This window comes from Nipponia nippon, unplaced genomic scaffold (genome assembly GCF_047370975.1).
Source record: "Nipponia nippon isolate SJK-2023a ecotype South Korea unplaced genomic scaffold, ASM4737097v1 scaffold_5, whole genome shotgun sequence".
Lineage (NCBI taxonomy): Eukaryota > Metazoa > Chordata > Aves > Pelecaniformes > Threskiornithidae > Nipponia > Nipponia nippon.
This window is the reverse complement of record NW_028262369.1, coordinates 93,285,702-93,307,441: the sequence shown is the minus strand read 5'-3', so window position 1 is coordinate 93,307,441 and position 21,740 is coordinate 93,285,702. Positions and strand designations below refer to the sequence as shown.

Here is a 21,740-nt window from a genome sequence, read left to right as displayed (position 1 = left end):
ATTCCCTTTTGGTAAAATACAGACAGTACTGCTATGATCACAGGATTGTTCCATAACCTCTGGTTTGGCAGCTAACCCTAGTGCTCTTAATTTCCTGATCAGTCCATTCATTTTATGGTTGGAAATTCAGAGTTTTAAAGTGTTCGGATATTAACATTTATAAACTTTTTCATGGGTATGACAAGCTCTATGTCACCGCTCTTTTCACAAGCCATGGAGACTGCTATTTATACACCTTCTAAAAATCACCCAAATATTTTGTAGATCAAAACATTCAGAACCCGATTTAAGTGCTTCTGCTGAGGGACACTTAACTGCTGAAGGCTGCCTCCAGGCTGCCCCCATTGAAGCTGGCTACTGTTTCACTTAAGTTCCAACTTGTCATTTTTAAAGTTACAATAATAGCAATTCAGATGAAGAATTAGAAAAAAAAGTATTTGCCGAAATGGCACTCAAGTAGCAGTTGCTCTAGTAGTTAGCCATAAAATCAATCTGAGAATTTACAACAGATTTCTAAACAGAATGGCTTAGATGAAAATCCCAATAAAATATACCTTTTATTGGCTGCATGATGGAAAGACCAGTGGGCGAACTTTTACATGATGAGGGTGGAGACACTATGCTGTAGTGCACAATGGAAGCAGCCTGTTGCGGCTTTGACTTTGATGAAGGTGGCAATAATGTAGGAGGTGATGGCTTCTGACTTGAATGGTTGCTATAAACTATGAAAGCAAAAGCAGTAAAATAAGGCTACCATAAAAACAAAACACCCCACACAGATTCGGAGTATCTAATTTAGCTTTTCAGCAGGTCAAAAAGCTACCTCTCCTCTCTATCCAAACCCAGAATGCTTACAGTTTTCACCCTCTTCTCAGGAACTCTTAAGAAAATCATTACTCCTACTCCATTAAGTGAAATCTAGAATGCTTCTTGAGTAGAAGAGCCAAGTATACTGCTTCCAAAACGTACCTTGCTCTTCTTCTATCAAATGTAAAGGCAAATCTCAGTTTTTTCAGACCCATGTAGCTATTCAGGAAAAGATGAAAGTCATTCTGCTGAGAACATATGGTTCCCATGTTTGTCTCAACTCAGAAGCAGACACGCACGGCATTATGATGTACGTCATTGATTTTTAAGAAAGTAACTTGAGAGCTTTCAATGATAAACAAATTGAGATGTCAAGTTAATCCAATCTAACTTCAAAAACGGAACACAGAAGGAAATGTAATACAATAGTTAATTCTAAATCAAACCCTTAATAGCAAATATCCAATCACTCAGCACGATAATAGCTAGACATTTTTGAAGTCTTTCAATAAAAACTGTATTCCCCCAACCTGCACACTGCTGTCCTTGAAGCTGCTGTGAGTTGCATGGTGATGATGTTCTAGGAAACTGTATCTGCTCTGATCCAGGAGGCTGCAGATATCCTACTGATGAACTGTAATAATAATAAAGAAAGAACATGACTAACAGGCATTTATGCTACGCTCATTTATTTAATCATGACTGCTGCATTTGCTGTCTACACATACTGCAAATCACTGAGATTTTGTTAATTTTAAAATCGATAATATTCCCACCTACCTCCAAATCTACTCATTCTTCAGAAGACTGACATTTCACATCTCTTTCTTGGCAAAAACTTATGCCCTGCATACATTAAGAAGCTGTACTAATTCACCTATTTTGATAAATTATTTTTGTGTCGATAGTGCTGTATCAGTATAAAGACACGTAGAAGAAGAAGAATAAAAAGACAATTTGCTGTCTTGCCCAATTAACCAGAATTAGGTCTCAGTTAAATGACCACCACAGAACCTGCTACGAGGATTTCAGATGCAGTCCCTCAGCTGGAGGCTGGCCCCATGCAGCCGAGCCAGCTTATTCAGCACGCCAAACGAGCACACCTCTGCTTCAGTGTAAAGTAACACAGCTTAAAGAGATGATTGCCTTTCCATGGCTTTACCGCATAGGGTGTGGGAAAAGGAAAAATAACTAGTCATGGAAGATGACTCCAGGAGATAAACAACCTTTCATTTGTTTGTAGTACGTAAGAAAAGGATAACTTTAAACATTTATTTATGCCAGGTATTTTTCAGGGCATTCAGGGGAAAAACAGGTAAGTAACAGATATAGGAAAAAAAGTAGGTGTAATCCCGTTGGACTTACCATTTTTACCTATGTCGTCACAAGAAGCTTGTTCCATCCTTTGTCCCACAGTTCAATTATGTAATTTTAATTTAAAGATTCCCTTCCATTAAAGCAGACAAAACTGAGTGAAAACTAAACCAGATGGTTTTACATCTGCATGGGATGTGTACTCTCACACAGCTTCTCATCTGTCTACTGATTATAGTTTTCAATAGTGACCTGTAGGTTTGAGACTATTCAGTTCCTACAGAACACTGTTCTCCTTTCCTTGTCAATGTGCTGCAACACAACTATTTTGATAAAAGCAAGATGCTGTCATTAGTTGCTAGTCTTCTCTGAATTCCAAACAAAGGTTTCAGTGTTCAAGAGAGAGGGACATTCTAAATGACGCAAAAGATCAAGCAAGAAAACTTACTTCAAAAAAGATAAAAAGAACCTTCAGATACAAAGAACAAGAACTCAGATTTAAGTAGATGAAGCCATGCAGCGATGACACAAATACTATTTAAGTCTCTGCATTCACGAAAGGCTGAGGCAAGCTTCATACTGCTGCTGCTTGTTTAAAAGCTGCAAGCAAGGTATTTTTAAATGATGCACATTTGTAACTTCAAAAAAATAGAGAAAGAAAAATTTATAACAAGCATTAATCCTAATGAATTCTTTTAGGTATCTGTCTATCTGTTCTCTCACAAATGTATACACAGGGAGGTCTGTACAAGTAGACCAATTTGCTGTTACCAAGGTAGGTTAAAAAAAAAAAAAAAGTTATTTATCAAACAAACCTGGAGCATAGGAAAAAGTTCCTATACTTGTTTCAGAGCCAGCTTTGTGCCAGCAGGCCTCCTTAGCTACACAGACAAAGTAAGCTAAGCTCCTTCCCGACAAAGCTCCAAAAAATGAAAAAAGTCAGTCTTTTTCTGGGATTCAAATTCTCTTTTCTCTACACCTTATTCAAGGTGTATCTTTGGCAAAACCAGTGAATATGGATAGTCCTCTGAAATGGTACTGCAAAAAGGCATGGCTACTGAACACACTGGTGTTTCGTGTATAAGAAAAGGAATGCAGAAAACTGAAGATGTGGAACTGTAGTAAAGTTGCTGAAAGTGATATGGGAACAATGTTTTCCAGTCTAAGAAGTATGTCCCAATTAAAGCAGTACTGGTTGTTTTAGTTAATTGCATAAGAGCAAAAATAGATAGATAATAAAGTGTCTGTAAGTCTGCCTTTAAAATACATTTTAATATATGCAATACCATAGCAGACCCTGTCAGTTACAAGGCAGTTAAAGCCTAGTTGCTGAGAAAATAATAACTGAGTTAAACTCACCTTAAATTATTCTGTTGACCTGATGGAATGACGCTATAGTAAACTGGCATTCCTGTTGTGGGCAATCCTTGATTTGACTGACTGGGAATTATAACAGGCTGTTGATACGTCTGTTGGGGCACTGCTTGGGAACCTTGAGGCACCGAAACCTAAAATTGAGAACACATTAAGATTTTCTTCTGCAGACAATGTTTCTTTCTGCCTCTTGACCATCACCTAGTTTATATAAGAATTTAAAAAAAAAAAAAACAAACAGAAACTGAAAGATCTGCTGGAGTTCTCTACATCCAGAAGACTAGTGATAACAGCAGCTGAAATAACAGTGCTTTATTAAAAAAACTTCTAATCTTCTTCCCCAAAAAGGGAAATGTTGGTTCCAAGGGACTCCATAAATTAACAAAAGAGACTTTCTCTACAACAGAAAGCAGGGTGGTGGGGAGGGAAATCTTATGAGCTTTTCCTTCCCCATCCTCTGAATTGCAATTAACGCAGCACTTGGCATTCAACAGGACTAGAACTTGTACACTTGTGACAGATTTTCTTCTTGCTTCAATTGCGAGGTTTTTTGTTTGCTTTTTAATTTCTGTCCCTGCTTGCAGCTTTCTACCATTTACAAAGCAATGCACTTAAAAATATTAATAATTTAAAGAAAAATAAATCACTGCAACACACAGAAGAGTGCTTGGAATGTTATGAATAAATTACCCACCTGATACGATGGCACTGAAGGATATGGAACAATCACACCTTGAATTTGATTCCCAACGTTGTTGTGTTGGCCACTGACTAGATTTTGATTCTGAGCCTGCTGAACTCCAACTAAACCCTGGTAGTTTTGCTGCTGGTTAGGCAAAACCTGGTAACCTGAAATCATACATTTAAATCTCATTTTGAAATAACGAACACGTTTTGTACACAGTTGCCTATGTGAAAATATATGTGTAGCGTTTTCCAATGGCTTTTTAAATCTGGCAACTTCATAAAAGAGTTGAACTTATCATGCATATAAAAAAAAGCCAACATTAAAATGAACAGATTTATTCATTTGGATCCAGCATGAAATACTATACATACTATTTGCAATGCTGCTTTCACATGCTTGCAATATTTATTTACACTCTAGTGAGTTACATGCATTAACACCTTGATTTGATAGGTGAAAGCTGAAAGCATTTGAACAAAGCCAATTAATTCAAAATATCAAAACCAATTAATTGTCTATTATTATGAACAAAGCCATTCTAGGTACTTTAGTTTTGAAATTCTAGTTATGCTAAATTCTGCTAGTGCCTCAGGTGCCCTAGGGATGAGAATATCTTGACTACGACTCAAAACTGAAGCACACGTCAAGAAAATTTGTGTAAGGCATGTGTGCCAATCTTTTTAAAAAGAGCAATTTCTACTGAAATCTGTAATGCTAAAAACAACTGGGAACGAGAACAATCTTCCAGGTAAAAGCCATGTTCATATACAGTGGAAGACATTTTATATTCAAAGTTATCTCGGGGAAAAAAAGAAAGATTTTCATACCTTTCATATAATTTCATTATCATATCTTTCATATCATACCCTCTACAGTGCCTCTACAACAATTTATTATTGCTTAAACTGGTATCCTCTGCTATCTTTCAAAAATAGCCTAAAAAGAAAAAAAAACCACCCCCCACACCAAACAAAAAACCCCCCAAAACCGCAGCATGAGTGCCAAACAGGAAATCTGTGCATTTATTAGGTCCAACCTTAATTCCTGCTTTCTTTTTTCTTTTTTAAAGCATATAGTAGGTAACTGCTACCATGATCAAAACACATGCAGAACACAAGTAAAGTTCTTTTTGTCATATTCTATTATACAGGTATGTGCTACTTACCACATCAGCAAAAAAACGTAACTATCAGTGTTTCTGAGACAAAGCCAGTTATCGCTCCAGAATAACAAAACCGGGCTTGTCAAGATGCACTGATGGCAAGGAGAGTCTGTATTTAACTTGGACACATTCACATTCTACTGACCTTGTACATTCCCCACGCTCCCTACCTTGGCATGGAGCTATAATAAAGCAAATATTGCTGCAAAAACTCACTTGGATTTTTTTAAACTCTGTTTAAAAAATTGCATGGTCTATTTTGAAAATAATTATTCAGTTAACACAAAACACTTTTCTGTAAACAAAACCCACCAGTGTTCATTAATTCACCATGTTCATTGTGCCCTGTATGTATGTAATCAACAGCCTCAGCTGGCTGTCTCTATAGAAATTGCAACAATGAAGACTAAAAAAAGGCTGTTAATCTAATCAAATGTTGCTTCAGAAAATTAAAGGGAAGAAGGTTCAGTTTGTTAAAACCAAGAGAGCTATTCATTAGAAACACACACAACACGCTATAAATATTTTCAGAGTACTATACAAAACTTGAGAACACTGCATGCTTGAATCAGGATTAGTAGTTAGACTTTTTAATAACTCTTAAGTTTGAACTGTGCACAAAAATCCATCTCGTATCTGTAATAAACAAAATGCTTAAATGTGCTTTGTTACAAAATGATCTACGGCACCTAAAGAGCAGCAGAATGCACAGTTGCAGTATACGACAGATCCAATCGATACATCTGCAAGCTAAACCCCTCATTTCCCAGAAATTGCATTGTAGCTGTGAATATTTTTCAGCTGTTTCTGGCACTTCCAGAGACAGACACGATCAATTTTGCAGGCAGAGAGAACCGGAACAATATAAATTGCCTGCCAAGAAGGTTCCCCACAGCATTCCAAAGAATGCTCTATTTTTAGCTTCCCAATTTCACCTCTGCATAGAGAGTGGTCTGACAGAACTGCAGCCCTCAGCAGAAAACCCACACCTGCCATAGCAGATTGTCTCATTACACAGAAATACTCTGAAACGGTAGATAAAAAAGAAGCATGTTCTTAATATTTACGTAATGAAAAAGAAAATCACTGCTAATGCAAGAAAAGTTAACTTACAGAATATAGAAATACATTTTCTGAATAACACAAAGAGTGAGAAACAGCCTTTATTCAAGAACAGAAAAGCAAGTACAATCACTTGGTTCACAAGCTGCGAGTATCGCTTGATTACAACTATTACAACCACAGCTATTATTACAACTGTAATAGTTTTATCACTGGCCGTTGTGAAGCAGAAGCTAGCTGAACTTCAGCTGATGTTCCTAAAGTAATTGTAGTTCACATAAGATTTTTAATCAACCTGTACAGTTAGGTCTCATGGTAACTGGGCCCTCATTATCATGGCGATCAGAAATGCCTTTTTCTTAAAGAGAGTTGTCTTCTCCCAACATCTTTTGGGCAACCAAAGCATTTTTATTAAAAGTGAACCCCCCAAATATTTCACCTGAAACCCCTTTAAAAAGGAAGCCAGGAAGCAGCTGAAAAAGAGACCGGTTCACTGTGAGAAATGTAAACCTCTCAGACAGTGTTACGGCCCCGAATCCAACAGCTCATAAATAAAGTCAGGCCACTCCGTAATATTAAACCAAAAGTGGCTTCAGTTGCCGTGCTCTCAGAAGCTGTCATCTTTTATCTAAATTTGTGTTGGGAAAGTTATTTCATAGTTAGTAACCACTTTATAAGATGAATAAAACCCACAGCTTTTATGTAATACAAGATTTGTTAATTCTCATTTTTGACCAGACACGTTGCTATATGAGCCAAGTAACACGCTGCCTTTTGTCTCAAAAACAGCCATCGCTAAGAAGTGTCAACCGCTTCAGATGTAGCTGTGTATCAACTTAATACAAACATTTAAGGTTGAAAATAAATCTACAGGTGAGATAATTTCAAAATACACCATCTCATGAGCAGCTTACAGAAGAGAAAACATGACGTGGAACCTTCCGTCTCTAGAAAGCTGGTTCAAATTTGCCCATAAAGCAGTAAATGAGAGCCAGCAATGGCTGGGTAGCGATTTGGAGATTTTGAGTTAACACCAGTTACGCAGTTGCTACTAAAATACTTCTCTCTACCATTAGCGCTAGTAAACACCAAGTAACCAAACAGGACTGAACGGAATTATTGGTTGGGCCACTCCTTCGCTACTTAAAATGATCTCGATGCCAGGGTTACAGGTACAATGTACATTATCAAAGTAGTAAAGTAGGTAAAGTAGCTGCCTTGCACAGCTTGCTTATTTTATTTCTTCTGCGACACAGAGGGAGATTTTAGCTGCTGATGCTTTTCACCCTGTCCACAGTGAAATTCAGTTAAAACATAAAGAGCTGAAAACAGATGATAAAGAAACTTACTTACCTAAGAGCAACCGATTCCTCCCTTTGCATCTTGGTGCTGATGCACCATCACCCCATGTTTTCAAATTCAGATTGTTTTGTTTAGCTACGTATGTACACTGGGCTCTCCCCGATTTCGAGACTTTGTGTGCTGTTCACATAGGGTGTCCCCGTAAAGGGGAAGTAACCCCAGCTGAGCCTCAGACTTTTTGCTATTAAGTAGCCTAGGTATTAAAAACTCTGAGGAAGGAAAGCGGGTTGTGTAATACAGTTGGATAACACATCTTTAACAACAGTGGATAAAACAAGTTGCAAAAATGAGTAATTTGTTTTCCTTTGAAAAAATGTCAAAGTACTGTCACTTCTGAAGAGTGAAAAGTGGTGATCTATTTTGCAGTAAGCAGGTACTAACGGTATTTTAAAATGATCTGACAACCTGACAACCCTACCATAAGTGCGCATCACGTCTTGATGATTCTGCAATGAAATAATCCCGCCTAAATTTGTGACCTGAAGCCTGAATAACAACTTTGAGTGCTGCTGCTGTTGGAGCACTTCCTAGAAGAGCTGCGGAAGAGGGAGCCATCCCTCTTACAGGCTACTTCCTAGAACAGCTATGAAGAAACCCAATTAATATTTGTAAAAGCTGATCTTTCATCTTATTTCTGTAGAACGACGGGGGGGGGGGGGGGGGGGGGATTAAAATAATCCTTCTTCCTGAAGGAAACTCAAAGGGACGCTAAGTCTAACGTATTCAACTAAGACATGGTATAAAAGCCAGATTTTTAAGGATCTCTGCCTCCAGACATCACTAGTTACTTCTGAAAGTTTTGACTGTGAGTCAAGATATTACTCAGAAGTAAATTTGTTTCAGGAATCCAAATCTTATTGAAGAAGTCATAACAATATTTTTAAGTACAGATTATTAGAACAATGGTAGCTACAGTTACAATTTCTAAGGAAAAAAGACAATAGGAGAGAAAGGAGACAGAAATACAGCTTGATAACATTCATAGAAAGGTAACTCAGAAACAGTAGAAAAGCCTTTACTAGAAAGAGGAGGAGCAGAAAACTAATTCTAACCACTTAAGTCTCATTATATATTCTATTCAATACCCAGATACCTTTAATCATAGGACAGAAAGACAAATTAAAACAGTATCGCCACTACCTTCTGCATAGCAGTCTTTTCACGCCACAACATCTAAAATTAGTATCTTTTGTTTAGAACTTTCAGTTAAGGTGCATCTCTGCAATGTTACATCATTTAAAGGTACTAATTCATCTTACTTTGCAAGTTACTAAAAAGTTAGTAACTATGTTACAAGTTTTTTAAATTATTCAGTTCTAAACTTAAAAAAAAAATAATTTCCTATAATTAAAGTTACAGCATGAGCCACTGTCGTAATGGCTCAAATCTCAACTTTCATGAACAACTGACTCAAATTTTTCCACCTGAGGTTAGCTACAATTTGTATTCCCTACCTGAACTTTCACTTTATTTGAAATTATACCTCAAAGTAAGTTTAAAAAGCAAAACCAGGAAAAAAAGCACACGAGGTGTTCTAATGAAATGCTGAAAAAGTTCAACAAACCTGTCTGCTGTCCAGGCTGTGCCAACGGTTGGTTTTGCTGTGTGTTGTAATGGACAGAAACAGGTCGATATTGTTGACTGGAGTGCGGATACTGATTGGGGGTACAATAACAAGCTGGCATCTAAAACCAAACAACAATTAAAGAGATTCACTACCTGCAAGTTTATAGAAGGCAGACATCTAAATGCAAAAAGAATCACATGATAAAAGAAAGATGCAAAACTTATTAAAAGGTGCAACTAGTGTTAAATGGTTTCGCAATTGAAAAACTTATAAACTTATACTTATTGTACTTATACTACATAAATTTGCTCTTCAACAGCAAGTTTCTTTTACTTTCACTGTAGAAGTAACAATTCCCACTTTCTACAAAGAAACATCTGAGACACTAGAAAACTATGCAGAAGATGAGTTTTACCAGCTACAGGTAAATACCTGGGTGATTTTTCCTCAAGTAAGCTTATGTCATTCACTTCAAAGCATGTAAGCCAGAAAAAAACCCAACCCCAGAATAAATGCATACAGCTGCAATTCAGCAGGGAGCCCCCCACCATATAAAAAGCTCATTAATAGAACAGCATGATCAGTTTTTAAATATAGCTTTTGGGAGGATGGAAACAGAGCCTTTGTACCTGTGGCACAGGCTGCTGCATATATCCCTGCTGCTGGAGTACTTGCTGGTTGACAGGGTGGCTAGATGTTGAGTAGCCTGGAGCAGAAACTGGTTGGCCAGAGGGTGGTGGTGGTGGAGCCGTTGCGATGATATAACCAGACTGCTGCGGGGGCTGGAGGACTACGGTGGACTGGAACATCGCAGTATGAGGTTCAGCTGGATCAGCAGGTGGCTGGCGGGCAAGACTCATATGGCTAAATTGTGATCCTAGGTTGTCTTGCTGTAATAGTTAAAAAAAAAAAAAAAAGGAAAAAAGTTACATTCACAAATGTACATTCAAGAAAAAAAAGACTAAAATAGCCAAATATCTCAGTAAGTTTCAGGTACGCATGTCTCAAATTACGGTGCATTAGCAACATCAGCCAAAGAACAACAGGAAAGAACAAGATGAAACACAGCATTATCTTCAGGGCTGACAGCAGGAAAGAACATCCACGTTCAGAGAGTTCACTCATTTCACTGCACATATACAATTTTCGGATTACATCTGCCTCTATCTACTTATTGTAAGAATTCAATTGTCAAAAATAAAGCCAGAATTTGTGTCACTAACATCTTCTGATTGGAATCCAAAGCTTGAGTGAAAACATCTAACCCCAGTTAAAACAGCAGAAGGCATTAGTATTGCTAAGTAATTTTTGGTTTTAAGAGCTTAAGTTAATGAGGACCTAATCCTGAATAATAAAGTATATTCCTCTAACTTGGTATTATACTACATGCAAGGATTTTTTCTTTTTTTTTAGCCTGAAATCAAGTAACAGCTGCAAGAAATGCATTCTAGTGGTTACCTGCTATCTGTATTATAGTAATATCTGAAACTATGATACTGATTGCACTGAGAACTGCAGGAGTCCTGTGAAATTTGAAACTACAATTACCGTAACCCCAAGCTCCTTTTCTTTACAAGCAATTCAGCATCAAATTATCAACATCCTGGAAATTAGAAGTGATCACTAGTATTATATTTTTTTGCTGAACAGGAAGATTTGGTTCCTACTTCAAAAGTGGACTCTGCAAACATGGAGGAACATTAAAAATATTTTTAAGACCACCTGATCTTCTCTTACATCATCCTGAGGAAGATGGGAGCTAATCAAGAAAGAGTAAGTGCAAGCTCTATCTTTTACTGATTAGCTACATTCACATTTTATGATGAAATTTTATAGTTCCCAGGCTAAAGATACTCTTAATTACCACTGGAAATATGAATTTGCACCTAAAACTTTATTTAGAATAGCTTTGCGGCTTAAAAAGTCCTGTTTTCATTAAATCAAAAATCTAATTTTGCCTTTGGCATTTCAGTCCTCAATGATGCCTATTAAGGTGACTGTAATGCTTTTCTGCATTGGATTTTACATTCTGCTTTTCATAATACCTAGTTTAGAGAGAAGATACTGATATTTAATTATGTGTTAATATTACCTCAAAAAATGTCCAAAGGATAAACCCAAGCAACACACATTTATTTCTCTTACACTACCAATATGAGTAAATTCTGATCTGGTCAGGTTGTCCTACAGTGATATGTACAGTACAAGCATGACTAACCACTGAAACACGGTATTACCAATAAACGGATAAAGCAAACTTTCCTGGTACCAACTACAGACGTATTGCATTTAGATTATGAACCAAGACCATCAATCCTTTTCACTATGTTACCTAAGTTACCATCAGCAAGACTAAATTTTTGAAACTGCCAGCACACGAAGTATTTGAACCCATTTCCTGAATGTGAAATGCTTTGAACTTTTAAACGTGGAAGGAGTTTCATTTTCTGCTTTAACAACCATATGTCTAACAAAGGTGTCTGTATACTATGATTCACAACCAGAACTAGCTGCTACTAACAGCAATTTAGTCATATGCTAAACTCGCTTAGGAAGCTCACGTTGGTTAATTAACCATTCTCATTACTAAGGAGGTAAGTTATACTGACTGCAGTTCACATGTATTCAAACTCTAAAATAACACGAGAAACAACACTGCTAAAAAAAAAAAAATCACCACTCTCCATGAATTGCAATTCCTTTGAGAATTGTATACCTAAAGTACAGATAACAGTTACAATATGGTTTTAATTATATGCAGGCTCTTGAATTCAGATAAATCTGTATCTATTATTAGAAGACATTTCTGATTAATGTTGAAAATAATAACAAAATAAGAACTCTGAACACATACTAAAATAGCTATTGTGTAACACTGTGGTAATTTAACCTTAGCTGGCTGCCAGGTGCCCACCAAACTGCTATATCGCCCTCCCATCCTTAGCAATACAAGCGGAGAAAATAAGATGAAAAGCTCATGGGTCAAGAAAAGGACAGGGAGATCACTCACCAGTTACCATCACAGGCAAAACAAACCCGACTTGGGAAAGATTAATTTAATTTATTGGCAATTAATAACAGAGTAAGATAGTGAGAAATAAAAACAAAACTAAAACCAGCTTCCCCCAGCTCCCTGCTTCTTCCCAGGCTCAACTTCACTCCCAACTCTTCTACCTCCTCCCCTGAGTGTCACAGGAGGATGGGGAATGGGGGTTGTCATTGGTTCATAACACTTCGCCTCTGCTGCTCCTTCCTCCTCACACTCTGCCCCTGCTCCAGTGTGGGTCCCTCCCACAGGGTGCAGTCCTGCAGGAACAGACTGCTCCAGCCTGGGTCCCCTGTGGGGTCACCAGCCCTGCCAGCAAACCTGCTCCAGCCTGGGCTCCTCTCTCCACGGGGCCACAGCTCCTGCCAGGAGCCTGCTCCTGCCCTCCACGGGCTGCAGCTTCTTTCAGGGCATCTCTGCCTGCTCCGGCGTGGGGTCCTCCAGGGGCTGCAGGTGGAGATCTGCTCCACCGTGGACCTCCATGGGCTGCAGGGGCACAGCCTGCCTCGCCATGGGCTTCACCACGGGCTGCAGGGGAATCTGTGCTCTGGCGCCTGGAGCACCTCCTGCCCCTCCTTCTTCCGACCTTGGTGTCTGCAGGGCTGTTTCTCACTCCCCTTCCTCACAGCTGCTGCGCAGTGTTTTTTACACTTTCTCAAATATATTATTACAGAGACACCAGCAGTGTCAATGGCTGCCTCAGCTTTGGGCAGTGCAGGGTCAGTCTTGGAGCTGCCTGAAATGGGCTCTGTCTGACATGGGGGCAGCTGCTGGTCTCTTCTCACAGAAGCCACCCCTGCAGCCCCCCCATTACCAAAACCTTGCCACACAAACCCAACACAAACATGTATTCAGTAGAGTATCAGAGCAGTTTGGGCAGTTGGGAAGTCTCAATTTTTGACCTGGACTCTAGTTCAGATTCTGCCTTGGATAACTCTTCTCCTTTACTAGGTTTCAGTTTCAATTTGTGTGTGGTTTGTTTGTTTGTTTTGTTTTTTAAACACAAAAGACTAAGGTATTTCATGTCCAGCTTCAATTTATTAAACAAGGGATGCTAGCGAAGTGGGAGTGTTAAGAGTTGTGGTAAAGAGGCTAGAAAAAGGAAACCTCAGAGAACAACCACAGCTGAACCCTCTAAGGTATTAGCGTTCAGCAGAAGAAAAAGCAGACAGAAAGAAACAACAAGGAAGGATGGAAAAAGGTTAATTGAGTGACATAACGAGGTACTGACTGGCTAACAAAACAAAAGCATTAAAAAGCTGTTCCTTTACAAAGGGAAATAATATATATCTAAATATCTAAATGAAGAGATATATAGATATAGCCTTAATTGTATGCATTTCTGCTGAACTTGAAATACACACGTTAAAATCTCAGGAACTATTTTCCCCCACTGAGGTAATATTTGACTGTGATTGAAAAGCTAGCCAGTCATTACACTGCTATCACACACCACTTACAACCAACCAAGCAAAGGTCAGCATCCACTAAAGATTAACCCATGCAGAGAGGAGATGAACAGAAGATATAATACCACAGAATATTGCTGTGTAGAGGAGACTGGCAGGAGCGGGGGTGGATAAGAGACTGCAGAGTACTGAACAGGCTGGGCAGAAGGCTGCAGAGGCCGCATAGGCTGAAGAAATAACAGGTTTATAAACATGGTTAACATCAGGGCAAGAGATGTGAAAACAAAGTCAAAGTCTTTTGTAACAGAAAAAAGCATCTGCGCTCCAGAAAAGCAACTATGATCCATTACCAGAAAGGGAACGGATACTTCTTTTTTTAAGCTCAAGACTGCATAGAATTAAAACGAAAGTAATTTTTAATATCCCAGCCTCCCAGCAGAAATACATTTGCTTTATCTGTTATACATTATATTAGCTATAAGTCAGCAGACTGCTTCTATTTAACATTTACTGTTTCTTTTAGAGAGATTTTTTTGAAATTGTAGAATAAAAGCTACACATGCATTCTAAATACAAGTTGTTTCAAAGCCTCTAAACCCAGAATGAATTTACTACTAACCACAGATTAAAACTTATTTTCACTTATTCAACAGTACTAAAATATTTTGTCTAGATTGTGGTTATTTGAACATCAGAGAGGTAGTAAAGAATTTGTGAAGAAAACTGCAAATACCACATACACACTTCCATAAACTAGATAAGGAGAAAGAGTTCAAATGATCCTTTTTCAAAACAGACCATCTCTACTGCGGCATATGCATGTATACTGAACAGAAGCCTTAAACAGGGAAAACGAACAAGAATAAAGGTTTAGATGAAGTTCTATAAATAACTTTTTGATAAAATTTGAGAACAATTTGAAAATACCACAGGAGACTATAGCCAGTAGCCTTCTCCTGCCCATACACTTTTCTTCTTCACGGGCTGAGGTCATCTTTATTCTGGCCTATTATACCAAATTCCTCTTGTACAAGACAAGGATAAAATACATCTTGTACTTCAGCGTGCAGTTTTGTGAGCAGAGTAAGCCAAAGTGCTACTTAAGAGGTGTTCATACTCTACCAGTCCTAAGCTACGTCTTTTGTGCCACCAGTACTGCTTGTGCGGTACAGCCCAAGAATTCATCTGGCTGAAAAATAACCTTAAGACAAGGAAACAAAGATTTCAGTTGGATTAACTCTCTTCCCAGATTGCTGACTATATTACTGTTATGGCCAGGGGTAACCACACCGTGTGACTAAGGATGAAAGCAGAACCTCTTTTCCACAGCAATGTAGGCTGGGTATGTTTTCTCTATTTTTAAGAAAAAATTATAAAATAATATAATTTTTCTATATTTTTAAGAAAAGCCTGCCTACCGTGTTCAGTTATTAGCAGAACTGATAGTTCTGAGGACTGTGGGGGAAAAAGTCCAGTTACCCATATCTGTGTAGCTATTACTTCTTAACATATGCTTCAACAGAACAAACCTACTGATCCCTTGTAATCAGGCAGCAATACGACAGGATCAGTCACCAATACAAGCATCATGTATTTGACATGTGCACCTGTGAGAGGATGTGATTAGCTGCTGGCTGTTGCTGAGGTGGTGCGGGAAGAGGTGGCTGTGGCGGAGGTCCAGGCACTTGGGTCCTAACAGGTTGCTGAGGCATGGGAGGATTGTACACAACTGGAGTGCCGTCTGGATTAAGGAATGGCTGACCTGAAAAGTTGAAAGAGAACAAACACAACCAAATGACAGCCAGTTGCATCATTTACGTTTGGAGAAAATAAAGACAAATGTATTTACAGTAGGCAAAATGAACAAAATAATAAAATTTGAAAATAAGTGAAGTCATGCTGTTTTACATGACAGATTTATGTCAAATCCACACAACTACATTTATAATAGCAATGACTAAACAGGCCTCATTTGACAAACTGCATGCAGTTAAGAAACAAACAACATTTAAGGTAAACAAAGATACCCCAGTCTCTACTTAGTGAACACAGGTAAATATTTGCTGTAGCCTGCTTGTCTTGCAAACTCATTTTTAATTAAGTGAATTGAAAAAGGGCAGGAGTAATAAAGGAAAACCCTACTAAAAATAGTACTCGAAGGACCTTTTAAAAGGCAATTAAATGAATCTCCTTTAATCAGTCTGAACACCAATCAGAACACAGGAGAGCTTAAAGGCAAGTATTATAAAAAAACATATATAAAGCAGTAGCTACAACTGTACTCCCATAACTGCTAATGAGATTACTGTTAAAGGACTCTCCTCCCCTATTCATAGATGAATTGGCTTTTAGCTTTCAAATGAAATAATGTAGTATTATTCTCCTATTTAATAATTTGCAACTTCAATACTACAGCAGCGGACTAATGAAAAAGAATTAAAAAATAAACTATTTGAAAGTAAATTACAAACAAACAGTGATTTGTTTTGGTGCCTGGGTTGGGAAAAAAACCAAAACAAATCAAAGGAAGAACAGATTATCTAGCAAGGACCTGTGTCTAGCTGCTTAACGACACGTGTCTTGCATTGGCTTATTTTCATGCTTAAGGTCCAAATACTGACGTAAATTTCTCTCTCCTCCGATATAAATATTTTCTTGTCTGAGATTCTTTCCAGAAAGGTATAAACTGAGACTAAAGCCTTTGCACCCTAGCCGGGGTCCTGTCAAAGTAGACTAATGCTCCTTCAGACTTCTTCATCCCATCATATTTAAATGCAATTGGCCAACATAAAAGTGTAAGAGTTACTGAAGAGAGGACCGAGGCAATTAATGTGAGAGAGAGACAGGAAGCATGATCAGACTTGTATTATTCAATTTAGCATAATGGATTTCTCTTTAATGCTCAAAAATTGGGAATGTTGACATAAATAGGGAGTCAGATTTCCTTATTTCCTTCTACCGCTTTCTGGTAATCACTGGAGCTTAACTTGTTTCCTGTAGTGGCTGACTAAGAAGTGTCTTTTCCTAATTACTGTCTTCAACTACTGAGAAGAATGACTCTGTTGACGTAACATCACAAGATCCTCTGTCAGAGATGCTGAGAAACTGATCTATGTTTTTTGAACTCTGACTGTCACCTGGAACAATAAACCAGATGAACAATTACAGAATATGATGATTCGAGTACATCATAAGTCAAAAGTTTATCTGAACCTAGATATTCCCTGTTCTGGACACATAGTTTATCTTCTATTAGACACTCACTAGATATTAACATAATCCTCTGTTATGAAAGACTATTAATGACTGGTTTAAATACATTAAAAAATGGATAAAACATAGGAAGAATCACAATTTGAAAATCAAGCTAATTTAAAGGAGTATCAAACAGAGTCAAATCTACAGTTCTGCTGCCTTTTGTGAGGGGGCATAAGTACAAGATGCTTTTAGATGAAAAACTGTCACAGTCACATTTGTTTCTTTGCCCTTCCCTGTTGCTACGTGGAAGCCCCACCAATGTAACAGGGAAAATGACCAACAGCACAGGAGGAAGAAAGTGAAATTAATCACATGCAAAATGTTGACAAGCACATAACTGAAATGAAGACGACTCAAAACCCGCTGTTTTTTAAATGAAAAAACTGTATCACGTTTTACATGAAATCACTTTCAAACTGATGGTATCTTTTCAGTGCCTGCAGCATCTGTTTTGCTGTGCAGTAACACTAAATATTTTAGCACAGGCATGCTATAAACTCATATGAAAAATGACAGCCAACATTCTTCTTATTTAATGTAGAGTACAAAGTACTCTAGTGTATGCAAACACTAACCCCACTTATATGTCTAGCAAAACTTGTTCACTAATCATCATATTTGTCTTCAGATGGTCAACACACACAATGGAAAATTCATGTAGAAGATGCACAGCTATCACATTAGAACTAGTAAAACAAAGTCAATAGTGCTATTGCCCGGAACCTGGATCTCAGATGGCAAACACGCCCTCCTCCAAATCCAACGGCTATCTATGAAAATTAGATGCTACAGCTAGTTATTTGTAACCAGTTTTTTAGCAGGGGTGGCTTACGCTATTTGTTTATACAGTAAGGCATTTAAGAGAAATCTTAGGCAGCATATCAAAATGCAGAATCAATTAAAAAAAAATTCTCAAATTCTGTATACAACAGCAATTGATTTATATTAAGGAAAAAAGAGAAATAGATCTATTTCAATATTAAACCTTTTAGTTATAGAAGATAAATAATTTAATAACTGAACATTTTAACAACCCCAATGAGAAAAATTTAGTTTAAAACATCAAATGCAGTTATATTCAAACATAATAAAGTCCATCTACAGAATGATGGGAAATATATCCTGAAGTATTTCCTTTTCGACAAGGAAAGCAAATCTTTAAAACTAAAATTAAAATATAATTGTTTTCCAAAGATTACAATGTGTTGCATAAAAGCTTAATTAAAATTTTCTGGATTTCTTAACTTCTGCAATGAAGTAAAAGTTTGCCCAGAGAATGCTCATTAGTCATTTAATCCAGACAAGGAGTTACACATCTCCTTGCATCTTCATCATGAAGTATCTATTTCCTACTACTTACTAAAAATATCAGTATTGGCCAATTACACCAACATTGATTTCATCCTGTTTCAAACTGACAAACAGAAGTTTAGAAATAGCATGTAATCTCATGCTTATTTCTTTCACTTGTCTTAAGTCAGTGTCGTGAGTATAGAGAGACAAACGAAATGTTGCGACAAACGAAATGAAGGATGATAAATTCTTTCAAGTCAATATGAATCCTTCTTCAGGCTCTCTCCCCTCACTGAAACTGTTTTATAGCAGCACTGGGAAAGACTTTTCCCTCTCCCAAAAAAAGCCAAAACAATTAATTTAAGTTATTCTGTGTTCTGGATAATAAATCATAGGATTTTCATATTTTGTGCAAGTCACTCGTTACAATTTTACATAAAAGTTAAAACTCTACTAGAGAAAATCGAGCGAGTTTACTTATTCCTTTGATCCTAGAGTCATGCTTTCTTTTTAAATTAAGTGCACTGAACAAACACAAACACAGAAAAAAATAAAAAGAAAGGACAATACTGACATTCGGTCTTATGCAAGCACTCGTGCATTTTTCTCCAAGTTCTCAATTGTAACAAAAACATCCACAAGCGTGTACCAACCTGTTTGAGGGTTGATCAGAATACTGCCAGGCGGTATGCCTGCCGCTTCCAAGGGAAGCAAAAAGAAGCTAGTGCTAGTAGGTGCCACTTGCCCACTTATGCCACCATCAAAGGAAAGAGAGTTACTAGTGCTGACAGTTGGATAGACGGCAGGCGTGCCATGAGAAGGCTGGCTTAGAGCTGGCACTGGAAGAGGCTGCTGGGTGTGAGAAAGAGAACCCGTGGATGACCCTACACTACTAGAAGACTCTGAACCTAGGAAAGGAGTAATGAGAAATTGTTTTTACCTAGAGACAGAAACATCATGCTCACTTAAAATATATACTTGTAAATGCTTACCCTTAAAGCTCAGCGTTAAGTACATTATTAAACAGTGGCCTTTTCAACGAACTCCCCCTTCATCTCCCCTGGAATACCATTACAAGGTTCCCTCTGTGAACCAAGGGTCAATTCGGCACTGCTTTGCACTGTAAAGTGAGGCTTTCATATCTAGCTCTGATTTTCTGGACAGAAAATACAAGCCTGTACATATGCACATGCTAATGTTCAGTTCATCTGCAATTCATTTAAGTGATTGGCCACTTATTCCACAATGATGCATGCACAAATATCGACTGGATACACCAAAGCGATGAACACACAGCCTACAGCTATTGCACACGTGCAGGCCATGGGGTAACGCAGATGCAGTGGACCCAATGTCCCTTCGGACACGCTAGCTAAATTCACGTGCTCTGTAGATGTAGCCTGCATGCAAGCAATGGCCATTTTCTTCTTACTACTAGATGTCAGAGATCTTCTCTGACTCACCTGCTGGACAAATTGCAGAAAACTAAAAAACCCCAAATGATTTTTTTCCTCCTCTGACAATTTTCAGACTGTAATCAAGAATACAGCAGGAAAAATTATGGTAATGTGGTAGCTGTAGCCTAGTTTTATGCAATAATTCAAAGTTCAAAAGCAGTATGAAATAGCTGATTGAAAGCAATAATCGTTTTACAGATATGAATGACTATAAACATTGCAAGGCAGTGGAGAACCAGACCCTGAGCTTTCTGAAAGCCAATGCATGCAGCTAAAAGCAATATTCCAGAAGTCCAGGTATACAGTTTATCGTAGTTTTTATCAAGTCTTTGCTATGATACTTGCAGTACTTGGAGAGAGAATATAGTTGTTTAAATTTAAGAACCCTCCATTAGCAGCCTCTATACAATCTAGAAGAGAAAGCAAGACTCAAAAAGGGCTGTGATGAAACTTATCTACTGTTTGAAGGTACTTTGCAGTCATTCAAAAAAATTTCTAATTGTAACCCCTTTACTTGTGTATATGAAAACATAGCATAGCTTGAAGCATTTGCTGATGCTGACTATTAACCCTTTTTCTATTGCTAGATGAAGTGAAATACAAAGCTATTAATTGTGAACTGGGCAAAATAGCATATCCCAGCTCCGTACAACAACCTTCACCTGACCAGAGTTACTTTGATTAGATTTGTTTACAAGAGTATCCACTTCTAGATTATGTAGAGAAATTAGGCTGAAGCCATCATAATTAAACCAATTACATCTTTGATCAAAATGAACAAACAAACCCCCCAATCTCAACACATGCAAAATCACCACAACCTGTAACTGCAGTGAAGCAAAAACCATCAAGACAGGCATTCTGCACTTCGAATGTTAACTCTCAGAATGCCAAAATAAAGTTTCCAGCAAAATTTTAAGAATCCGTTCATGTTCTTGCAATTTAGAAAGCAAAGATTTTTAAGAAGGTATTTTATATATACACTATTGTCAAGTTGTAGTTTCTTTTCAAGCTGTGCCAAATAGTATTGCTAAATGAAATAACTCAATATGGTGGCACAATTTTACAGCATATGCAGAAGTATCTTGGAATGTATTTTTTATACAAGCATACAATGAACAAACAGAATTTGTAACTGGTTTACTGCATTAAGATATGGAACTACTATAAGGTAGTGGTGGTTTAAGGGAAAGCAAAAAATTCAAAAAGTAGAAACAAGTTTTACAAATAACAGCAAAGCCAAGCATAATACAGGCAAGCAGTAATATTCAGCTTTTTTACAGTTCTACTTCAAATTCTGAAGTAGTGCATCCGTAACCTACCCATGTGTTACAAGCCTCAAAATTCTCCACAACCAATATCCATTGGATCAAATTTACATTGGCATTTGGAATATATTTACTAAATTTCGTTTTTGACCCACAGAAGGTTTATATCCATATTTTCTGAGATTTTGTTTTGACATTATTTACAAGTTAACACACCTTTGAAACCCAGAATCTTATAAAACGAGTATTTTCCCCCACCATTTCTGAATCTTAAACAGTACACTTTGTTCCACTGGTTAGATTTTTCAGCAACCTAAAAATTAAGTAAGCTTTTTAGCCATATTAGTTTAAATTTAACAATGGCACTGAAAGATAACACAACAAATATAACTAACAATTCATAGGCTTTAATGCTGTTTTTTCCTAGCTAGTAGGATAGCAGCGCAGTTTCCCAAGACTGCACAATGCAGCTTTGCCACGCTGAAACTAGAGTTAACTCTACATTTTTATTTTGAATAAAGTACTTACGTTGATAAATGTTTCCAAATCCTTTGTATGAGATGAAATGCATTTAGCTTAAAGCCATCGATAATGCGCTTTAAAATTCTACTTCCAAAGTCAAAAGCCTTCATTTAATTTGTTACTTGAACTCTAGCTCTCCAAGGCAGTTACG

The 21,740-nt window shown here is 37.5% G+C and overlaps 1 protein-coding gene across 15 annotated transcripts in view; it reads right to left on the bottom strand.

Moving 5' to 3' along the window:
- Nucleotides 1–21,740, bottom strand: part of R3HDM1 (R3H domain containing 1) — a 54,485-nt gene that overhangs the window by 7,625 nt on the left and 25,120 nt on the right. For 6 of the 15 annotated variants that reach the window (XM_087733653.1, XM_087733655.1, XM_087733657.1 and 3 more), the window contains 9 exons: nucleotides 18,996–19,250; nucleotides 15,399–15,553; nucleotides 13,917–14,018; nucleotides 9,966–10,226; nucleotides 9,334–9,454; nucleotides 4,190–4,344; nucleotides 3,481–3,629; nucleotides 1,338–1,441; nucleotides 555–722 (listed from right to left, as the gene is read on the bottom strand). In XM_087733653.1, coding sequence (XP_087589779.1) covers nucleotides 555–722; nucleotides 1,338–1,441; nucleotides 3,481–3,629; nucleotides 4,190–4,344; nucleotides 9,334–9,454; nucleotides 9,966–10,226; nucleotides 13,917–14,018; nucleotides 15,399–15,553; nucleotides 18,996–19,250 — 1,470 coding nt within the window. Of the gene's footprint in view, nucleotides 1–554; nucleotides 723–1,337; nucleotides 1,442–3,480; nucleotides 3,630–4,189; nucleotides 4,345–6,280; nucleotides 6,371–9,333; nucleotides 9,455–9,965; nucleotides 10,227–13,916; nucleotides 14,019–15,398; nucleotides 15,554–18,995; nucleotides 19,251–21,740 lie in introns of all 15 variants that reach the window. The other 9 variants (XM_087733663.1, XM_087733665.1, XM_087733667.1 and 6 more) reach the window with 8 other exon arrangements.